General features: G+C 34.9%; 1 protein-coding gene across 2 annotated transcripts; it reads left to right on the forward strand.

Annotated features, from left to right (window-relative positions):
• Positions 1-1,870: 1,870 nt before the first annotated feature.
• Positions 1,871-8,804, forward strand: LOC100366653 (galactose-3-O-sulfotransferase 3-like). Of its 2 annotated transcripts, none has more exons than XM_085506221.1 (4): positions 1,871-1,957; positions 3,918-3,997; positions 6,165-6,441; positions 7,089-8,804. In XM_085506221.1, the coding sequence occupies exons 2-4, from the start codon at positions 3,926-3,928 to the stop codon at positions 7,910-7,912; spliced, it is 1,173 nt and encodes a 390-aa protein (XP_085362347.1). In that variant the 5' UTR covers positions 1,871-1,957; positions 3,918-3,925; the 3' UTR covers positions 7,913-8,804. The 2 variants fall into 2 exon arrangements, with proteins under 2 accessions (XP_085362347.1, XP_085362348.1); XM_085506222.1 differs by lacking the exon at positions 1,871-1,957 and adding an exon at positions 3,739-3,777.
• The last annotated feature ends 2,043 nt before the right edge of the window (positions 8,805-10,847 follow it).

Consider the following 10,847-nt stretch of genomic DNA (forward strand, 5'->3'; position numbering starts at 1 on the left):
ACAGTTTTTTTTTCTTTACCGTGATCAGAGCTGTGAAATTACGAAATTCATGGAGAATGCAGAGGAATGTACATATTTCACTCTAGTACAATTGCTCAAAATGTTTTCAGTAACTTTTATCAGTGACAAGTTACCTAATTGGTATGCATTTCGAGAAAGCACTGTGTGTGCATGCGCAGTTTGAAATGGAAAATTTTTGAACGCAATAAAATCACGCGTAGATCTCAGGCTCCAGCAAGAAATTGTGGCGTCAAACTGGTTGTCGGTTGATTTATTTTGCAATAGACATAATTTTAGGGCCTGTTACTATGTGATGTTTCTAAGTTTTGTTGAAGACTATTCTGTAAATAAATTGCTGAAATTATTTCATCTGATTGTAAAAGGGACGTTGCTGGTTCGACGATGGCCAATGGACGACTGACTTAGAAACGTTCCACCGAGATCGGACGGCGCCCTCTCGTGCCAATCCTTCACCATTGTATTTAAACGATTCATCATGTGGTGCGTTGTTACATTCTCCCTCAACACCCACGGAAAATGAAATATGGAAAGTAGGCCTACATTACACTTTCGTGAGTCAAACCCGGGATTCAACCATTAGTGGCGTTTCGGTAAAAAAAACATCGCAAAGCATGCAAATTCAACATTTTCAAACCAATATACTAAAACAGAAATGCGATACAAAAAAGGATAAATATTACTTTTCAGTATACACATCTCTGTTAATACAACCCCTCACATATTCTACTCCCCATTATTCCTGCGTGAAATGGAATAACTTCTTTCCACGTAAATATTCTGAGTAAAATAGGCTGTTAAAATTGGCTGTTACATATACTCTTCCGCCAGCCAGGAAAATGTGTTTAATTAGCTCTCATTCAAGCAACAAAGCAGATTTCCCAGTGGGAGTGAAACTGGTTCGACTCTGCCAATAGAAAATACAATAAAATAATAATCCTGCATAAAATACTGAATTTTGGAACAAATCTCGCATTAGTTACAGCACCAGAATACCACACAAATATCAGACGAAACATGAACACACTATATATTGTATTTCAGCCTGAATCATCTCTATTGCAATTAACCCCATATGTACAACCATTTTCCACCCATGAAAACAAACTCTTAACACCACGCTAAAGCGTTTGGTAATAAAAATTAGTTTTTGTTGAGGCAACACTGTTCACAAAATCTCGGCGGCTACGTTTATTGTGGCGTCATGAGGCTTGCATTACACAGAAAAAATGCGACCCTCCCCCTTATACCTGCACAGATTACTGTAACCCTCCCCTCAACACGAAAATCAGTGACCCCCCCCCCAAAAAAAAGACTTACCCCCTCCTGTACTTTCTGTCCAGACCCTAATGCGTCAGGTTTTAGAGGGGTCATGGCTCATCACATCGCTAATGTGTGGTTCGGATTTATAAAAAAAGCACAGACCCTCGTATGGCCATGTTTATATTCGGGGTGTTTGAAACATGGAATATGAAATACAGTCGCTTTATTGTTAATTGAAAGTTTACAATTAACAACACTGAGGGAGTATGAGAGAGAATAATTGTTAATAGATTTTGATAAAACGATAATTGTGAACAATAATGACTCATTAGGAGAAGCGAAAGAGATATGTGAGCATGCCGCATATAAGACATACCGGTAGCTATGACAACATTAGCATTTAAATCTATTTTCTATTTACACTTCAAAATTAGGATTAAATGAGGATTGTATCGTTGTTATAGTAATCAACGTGTGTAATAAAAAATAAATGAATAGCCTCGCATGCCCTGGTCAGGCAAATAAACGAATAGCCTGTGCATGCCCTGGCAATTGAATAATCAATCTGTCACCACTTCATATGGTAACATGTGGCGAGGTGACTATTTTTATCTCAGTAGCAACCCAAAGACAGGGATACTGCGTGAATACGGCTGTTAGTTTCACAGATAATACGGTAATGTATTAATTATCAACTGTTTATCCTTGCATCAGTAATTATATATTTGGAACAATGTTTCTATAATGAGGACCAGTGATTTTGTTATGTCTCACATGTTATTATAAACGGCTTTGAGGCTGATGGTGTTTGTATTCTGTGTAACCGGGTGTACTAATTGAGAATCCTTGGTTTTTGGTCCATTCTGCTATTAATCCATGTTATTCGATGTTCTGCTGTGCGAATGTGGAAGTAGTGATATTTTTTTTGCTGATTTAAAAATTATAATTATAAAGTTGCTCTTTACGGTAGAGCACTACTGAACAAGTGAATTTAATCACATCAAGTGCTGTTGTAGATTACAACGATGAAGTAAATATTGGGCCACTTTAATATGCAGAAACGTTTTGAAACACAAAATGGAGTGTTCTACTGTTTTTGTTCAATGATGTGGTCTATTAACTCTGACGTTAATTTATTATAGAAGAAATATTTATATCATATGCTTTAAAATATGCACACATGTCAAGACACACGAGTTGTGACTAACATTTTACGTTAATGATGACGAATCTAATTTAGCTCGAGACATTAATTTATTTCTGGTTACAAATACTCGCCTTTGATACCATAACACTTGTTCTAATATTGGCAAATGTTTTTAAATAGATTAATCTACAGAATCAATTGACTTCAAATTCAGTGAATACATGACCGCAAGAAATGAAAAAAACAACCTATCCGCTATTGGTGCCCACCAATATTTTTTACCGAATGGCTTTAACCACACATTTATTTCATAAGTTAACATTAACAGTTACTCACAGAATGTAATAGTTGTGAAATCTCATGAATGAAAAAGACAATTCCAACAGAATATGACCAGGGCAAGTGTTTTATTTTAATCACAGCATCTAATACAATGTCATATTTTCCATCTTATATATACATATGGTTCTTGTATTGTTATTGGGTCGTAAAACGACAGCATTGGTGTATTATGTTAAATTAAAAGTTAGTCAGAAGTAAATTTGGAAAAGTGTGTATTTCGTATTCGAATCATGGGGTTGCAATTCAAATCAATACACCTGTTTATTTTATTTTTCATTAATGCAACGGCCATCATGGTGTCTAACTTTTACTTGAAGATAATAATCACAAGTTCGCAACGATTGATTGATTTGTTTTGGCTGAACATGAAAGTTTTGTATCATGGGAAACAACTAGAAGCAGCATAGTATAGATATATGAAAGTAATATATTATTGACTGCAGTGAATAATTGTACACATAATTTAGTACAGCAAGCTAGTGCAGAATGCATGATCTTTTATCAGAATCACATGAGGGTTTTTTGGGGTCCTTAGATTATAAATTTTACTTCATAATATTACTAATCAATACAGATAGGCGTGTTACATGTGGCGAGTATAAGGTGGTTTATGTTACATTCAGAAATATCGTCTCATTTTAACGACACAGTGGCGTAATTAATTAGAGATAGCATTTGCCAATTATGTGACAGAGAAAAGGCTATCTATTTTACGCTCTTTTGATCAGCTAATTCACGAATTTTTAATTATATATCTCTCATCCTCCTTCTATGACATACTTACTTCAATTTGGTAATTTCGCAAAATCTAGATGGCTTGTAAATCCCTGAACGTGTTTTGATTGTATTTAGTTTTATTATTAAGTTAAGAACAACTATGGTTGTAAATAGTTGTCACGTACAGCTGAAACATACTAGTGACGTCATGTGTTTGTATGCAATACAAGTGATACCATCCCAACCATGAGTTGACTTCCAACGCAGACTGTTTACTGTTTAACGTGAATGTAGGGTTTTATATATCATGCTTTTTTCGCAGTAAATGTCATAACTGTGAATGGATTCACTATAGTCATGTGATAATAAGGATACATCTATAGTTTATCAGACCACTTCCATACTATTTTGTTTTTCTTCGTTTTTTCAGAGTCCATCATGGGCATGGGGTTCCGATCTACCCAGTTCTTTGTGGCGACACTTGTATTTTGCGTAGCACTACAAGGGAAGGTAAGATAGGTGTATTTTAAAAATACTTATATAAATAGCTATATTGACATAACATATATGATGTAGCACATGTGTCCATATTTATTTTTATCACGTGGCCATGATGGAGAATCACAGTAGTGTTTGATTTCCAGATATAATAGCATAGCAACAATAATTACATATGTACTGCAGTTTCTATAGTTACAAACTTGCTAAATGTTATTTCTATTGAGCACAACAATTGAGCAAAATATTATTTTGTTAAGCTGCATTTACCTAGCATTTATTGTATCACTTGAATTGCCTAAGTACAAGTGAGCAGTATTCATAGTCTGAACCTTACAGAATAATGTAAAGAGAAACGTCAAGGTCAGAGTAATGTGCTCCTGTTGTGTATCCACGCTTATATTTACTCGTGAATATACGACCGCAGAATAAACCGCATCCACAGTCAGCTTACGCACAAATGCGATATTTACTATATATAGGTCGTCATCTTGAATACGACATGAAACTAAACAAATAGACCACATCTTTCGTAAAAATAACGTATATATCTAACAAATGTCAGGGCCAGGTCACATGGTTCTGTAATGTAGCTCACGTGATGTATTGTCGCCGCATATTAACATAACTGACAGAGTGTGTTTTGAATGCATTACATGACGGGGTATTGTGTCAATAAGTAACATGTGTTAAAGCAATAGCGCAAGTGTTTCGCAATAATAAGCTGTTTAGTTCTTTTAAACTGTACAATGTCACGTGATGGGTAAAATAACGTGCAATATGGCAAAAAAATCATAAAATGAATGTCTATTATACAAGTTGAATTGTCAGTATTAGCAGCAAAAATTAGTCTTGAAAATAATGTGTAGTAAGGATTCTTTGAAATAAATAGAAATGTTTTGTGTACAATATAAAAAATAGCGTAAACAAATATAATAGTCAAGTTTGGTTTGCCTAAATATGGACAGATCTCCTTGATTGGAGTTCCTAATTATGGCGTTTTTTCTTATCTTAAAAAACACATTTCTCATGTTGATGACTGACAAAAAAGCTGACCAGTTTAATTCACTTTTGTTACATCCAGTGAATAGAAATTTGATCATTAATTGTCCGGACAGTCTCACTATTTGTAACATTTTCATTCAGTTGAAATACATAATTGATTAAAAACTGACAAAGTACATAAAATATAAATTTTCTTCCAAGAGGAGTAGAAAATATATGAAGTACACTGGAACAGTGATATGTGGTTCGCAATACTTGATACTTCTACACAGACGGAACGTGATAGCGTGCGTACCATAAAAACTATGTAATTTCATGATAGATAAAACAAATATAAGGCTGTAAATGTAATACTTAAAAACAATCAGAGAGAAAATGTATAAGTGTAAGCACAAACACATAACATAGTAATATTATACAATAAGAAAAACTAAGTTTACAGGAAAGACAAACAATAGTTGTGTTAAATATATGTAGAATTATTTTCTTTTCCATTTGACAAGCAACGAGTATCACGGATATTGTTGGCATAACAACCTGTACATGTCATTGTGGGTTATACAACATTCTATCAATACACGCTGGTCATATTTGTGACTGTCCAATGAACACTATCCACTGTGTTACATTGTCAGTGTAGTAAATGGATAATAGCTGCTAGGACCTATGAATATTATTATTATTATTATTATTATCATTATTATTATTATTATTATTCACGCTGACATCATGGTTTGTGTATGCAAGTTGAAACCTTATTTTATTTAAAAATTAACCTCAATAATAAGCATCCGCATTTCTTGACGATTTGTGACAACAATGCGTTTCCATCTGGCAACGACATGTTTTCCTTACAGGGAATCGAACAAACCTATCAGAAAAACATGGAACGCTTGTACCATGGAAACCTATCTTTAACGGCAGTGCGAATAATGCCCCAGTCGTGTGAACAGCAACAACAAAAACCACATTGTAAAATCCAATCTTATCATAATTCACAGATGTGACAAAATCAGGATAAATCTATTGTGAATGGATAAGTATAAATATATTCATTGATTGCTGCAAACTCGTTTGGATAGTTGTTTTGTTAAGAATCTGGAATCCAATGGTATGCATCGGCTTATATTAAACACCTTATCATAACATGTGTAATGTTTGTTTCATGTTCCAGAATACGTTATCCATACCTGCTGATTTTAATAACCAATATATCCATGAAAAATGCACTCCAAGAAATAATTTGGTGATGTTGAAAACTCATAAGAGTGGAAGCAGTACTTTACAGAACATCATCTTAAGATATGCGGAGAAACACAACTTAAGTGTTGTATTGCCGAAAGAAGGGCACCAACTTAGTTATCCAGAAAACTTTGATCTAGCTGATATCATCCGTGCTCCCTGGGGCCAGTACAATATTCTTACGAACCACGTAAGATTCAGTCCAGACAGTAAGTTGATGCTACAATTATTTGCCTATGAATGTATTTGTTAGCATAGATGAGATAGTACCTGCTCTCACAACGTTCGTTTCGTGAAGCACAGTAAACTTTTCAAAATACGCTCTTAGTATAGGATTAATTCTGCCGTACGAAGACTCTGGAATAATAAGTCCGGCACGAAATAAGAGTCCGAATACAATGGCATTACCTAATGTAAAATATACCATCCCGTTGATTTTTCGAAATGTGTAGTCATTATTCCTATATAATTGACAGGCTCAATTTGTGACAGGTGGGTCCTAAACACGAGATTTGCATAATGATCAACTTATAATTATTCATAATCTAGCTTAAAGGATGGTGGTCGTCGTGCCGCACCCTGTTCGATATGGACTCATAGCCACGAGCACAGCGCTTGTAAAATACGTGTGTTTGTTTACATGAAATTCGAGCAAGCGCTGCGCGACGACCATTGCCCTTTAAAATATCACATATCCTTAAAACAATAACGAATATTGTGTTCCCGGTAGCTCTTTTTGGGCGGCGAAATAAAAGTAATAAAGTAATAAAATGTACGACTATATATACATAGTTTAAAGGTATACTACACAGCGAAATCATAATATCATGTCGTTCTTTTCAAAATTCAATTTCAGAAATTTACAGTTTGATGCCAAGGGATACAATTTACATAACGATTTTGCGGAATCCAATCATGCAGTTCGAATCCCTCTTCAATTACTACAGACTAGGCGATGTTGTTCGCGTCCGCAGCCTGACAGACCCACTGAGCACCTTTCTGCGATCTCCTCATTCGTACCCTCGCAATTACTTCACTAAAAACAACTACATGTACGACCTGGGATTTAGCGAAGATGATTGGAATACGCCCGATAAAATACGAGATATTATCAGAACCGTTGATAAGATATTTGATTTCGTTTTCATATCAGAATATTTCGACGAGTCGTTGATTTTGTTACGGCATGCGATGTGTTGGAGCATCCGAGACATCGCTTACTTCAGCGTCAACGTACGCCATCGAAGTTCTACCAGAGCAGTGACCCCCTGGATGGAGCAACAGATAAAAAAGTGGAACGTCGGAGACTACCAACTCTACCGGTACTTCAATAAAACATTCTGGCAAAAGGTTTACAAGTTTGGAATCAAGAGGATGGAAAAGGAGAAACGTGATTTACAGAGAGAAATAAATATCTACATAGAGAGATGTATCGATGACGTCACAGTTAACGGCAAAGGAATTTGGCACTTGGATGGCGTGTATATAAACAGTTATAAATTGAAACCGTCGGCTCGAAATGACGTTGAATGCATTGGCATGACGAAACCGGAACTGACCTTTACACAAGAGCTAGTTGCAAAGCAAAGACGGCGCAATAAAGAATTCAGATTACAAAACAACGGCACTTTAGGCAGGCCATTTTCACGGATAACCCTAAGTGGGCAATTACGTTACTGAATTCACTAATAAACAGTCATATTAACATGACTTGTCTCCCTAACGCAGCTATAAATAAAATGGGACGCCTAGCTAATGATTTAATTTGGATTTACTTTTAAAATTAAACAGTTTTTCAAAATTGGAGGTGACATTTCAACTAGTCTAATGCGAATGAGTCTGTATGCTCCCAGATTCAAATGTAACATCATTTGTTTTCAGTAAGCATGTGGAAAATATCCCCTTCTATGTTAGGAATTGTAGTTTTAAATGAAATTATCATAAATTAAGTGGAAATAACTGTAAATGAATGGAAGTTCTTAGCTCTTAGCGCGTTCTTTATTCATTTGCATACACTTCACCGAAAAATTATAGGTACCGCGAATTTTATGTTGCTTGTTATGGGGAAAGCTTTAGCTACACCCTGCTAACTTATTTACGGTCTCATTCTTTCAGCTGAGTTTTACACATTTTGTGAAAATTTCGATATTTGGAAAAATTAATCGCAATTTAACAAAAAAAAATATACCTTGGTGAATATCCATTATATACTAGTTATTCACCAAGGTGCCTGAACAATATTTGAAGATAACACCACAAATGTATTGACCAATCAAATTATTATTAGCCCACTTTACGTCGAATGGTGGTAACATATCACGTGGAACAGACATGATGCATGAGATAAAATATTGTCAGTGTTTTTTTCCTGCGTAATGTATAGTATGTGGGTTGTTTTCTTTATATAATGTATTGGTACCAGAGAGATCTGAGGCAAAGACACAATAACATATGTAAATCAGAATATCTTCTATCACACTTTGCTCTTCAATAATCGCAATATACCTGTATTTTTGCTTTGTCACATCTGTTTCATTTTTGGTGAAATATAAATATATTTAACTCCAACACATTCCTATTGTTGCTTGAATGTATATGAATGACAATCCTATTTGCCAAGTATTTTTTGTTCAATCTGAGGTGAAATATGCAACTAAAGTAAAAACCCTTATAATCAATTATAGCTATGTACCACGTAAGCATATTGTTAATTCGAGTCCAAAACAAGTATATTGATAATGCCCATATGACGGATTTCCCTTGTCCCTGTACAAATGTATTCATACAAACAATGCTGTGCCTAATATATTCTTTGACAAATTGTTTTAGCGAGTGCGATCTAAACAAATCAATTATTCCAATCTTACAAAACTATAATTTAAAAACTTATAACAAAAAATGTAAAACTATCGGCACGCAACATTCTATAGTTTAGAAAAATGGCTGGGTTGAAAACAAATGTTATACATATCGGTAAGAAAAATTATATCATTATTATTCAGGTCATATAATTGGGCTATTAGGAATACGCTGATTACATCAGTCAAGTTCATGGTTCACGTTATATCAGTGAAAGCCATAGACTTACCAAATGCATTAGAACGACTAACGTAAAGCTATATACTATGTGTCGCATACGACTTATGTATTACTTCCGTGTCACTGAGAATGTTCTAGAATCGTACTGTGTCTGGGTGGAATATTCTAGATTTTGTTTAGAAACTGGTTGAATAGGTAACAGAACACTGTAGGAGGCAATAGAAGGTAATGGAGCATTCTAGAAATTGGTAGTAAGTTCCAGACTCATTATGTATGCCGATGTAATGGTCTATTTATAGACAGTGTGGGTATATTTAGGGGAGTTGTCCAACACTGAGTTCAGATCGGAGATCTCGTTGAATTGTATTGTAAGTTTAAGTATCTAGTTATTGGAGTAGTGGAGTTTTACCGCGTTATTGTACTTGATGTTTGCAGAGTATAATAATACCAGTACCAGTTGAAACCTCACCTGTTGGCTCCGTGTTCGTATTTTAGCATCGCCGCCAGGGAAGTCTTTCTGTTACTGTTGCCATTTTGGTATTTGAACCATCACACCTGTACTATACCAATTACGGTAATATTACGTTGCGTGTGACACTATGCAATCACAGCGATATATCTACAGGTGATATACACTGGTATACGATGATACCCTATTCGTGAGACGGATGAGAATACATCTAAATTGATTTATTTATAATTATCGAACACGTCGTCGTCTTTGCTATAATGTACACAACAGCTTTGAATAACAGAAGATAGTGTAAATACATACTGACAAAAATGAAGAGTTACATTTTTTTCGAAAAGTAGGCATAAATGTTATACTGCCTGGACATTCAATCAAAAACCGGTGAAGACAACTTTTCTTTATTGCAAAATAAATAGGTATTCATCTATAAGCGGTATGTGTCTACACAGTTTAGTTTACATTACTTTTGTCCAGTTATTAAAAACATTAAATCAATATGTGTTAGATTAGTATAAAAATAAGAGAGGGTATTTCAGTTTACCAGAAAATTACAAGAAACAGGATTTGAAGTCACTCCAAAAGCCCTTGTCCAATTGCGCGGGAATTGAGTCCCAAGCGACAATAACAACACACGCTAAAAACGTTAAGTCTCATGGGTAGACGCTTGTTTGTAAACAATGACACGCTATGGCCATCTGACACATGCGCAGGTGACGACTCCCCCGCAGTAACTGGGACAATGTAAATGAATGTAAAACATACACAACACTGCTATTTGTGCAAAAAATATCCTGTCTTGGTGATTTCGAGCAATAATAATGTTTTAATCAAAAATTTGGCTTTTTCAGGGCACCGTATATTTTTTTGATAAGCTGCCATATCTAGCTTTCTAAATAAATCGCACATATTGTAATTTAATAGACATCTTTATCAGGTACTAGCTCATTTAAAAGCGTGATGTTTATGAACGTGTCGATTCTGCGTATAAAAGATCATATGTCATGATATGATTTAACAAATAATAGTTACATATTACGGTAATATATGTGATTAGTTCTAGTAGTAATACTCGTAACAGTAGCGGAATATGGTGACCACAAAACT

This window comes from Saccoglossus kowalevskii, chromosome 12 (assembly GCF_978046115.1).
Source record: "Saccoglossus kowalevskii chromosome 12, keSacKowa6.1, whole genome shotgun sequence".
Lineage (NCBI taxonomy): Eukaryota > Metazoa > Hemichordata > Enteropneusta > Harrimaniidae > Saccoglossus > Saccoglossus kowalevskii.

Excerpts from the sequence above, each read along its gene's own strand:
- LOC100366653 (XM_085506221.1), top strand. The coding sequence starts at position 3,926 with ATGGGCATGGGGTTCCGATCTACCCAGTTCTTTGTGGCGACACTTGTA. Across the intron at positions 3,998-6,164 it reads GCGTAGCACTACAAGGGAAG|AATACGTTATCCATACCTGC; the intron begins GTAAGATAGGTG and ends TTCATGTTCCAG. Across the intron at positions 6,442-7,088 it reads CGTAAGATTCAGTCCAGACA|AAATTTACAGTTTGATGCCA; the intron begins GTAAGTTGATGC and ends ATTCAATTTCAG.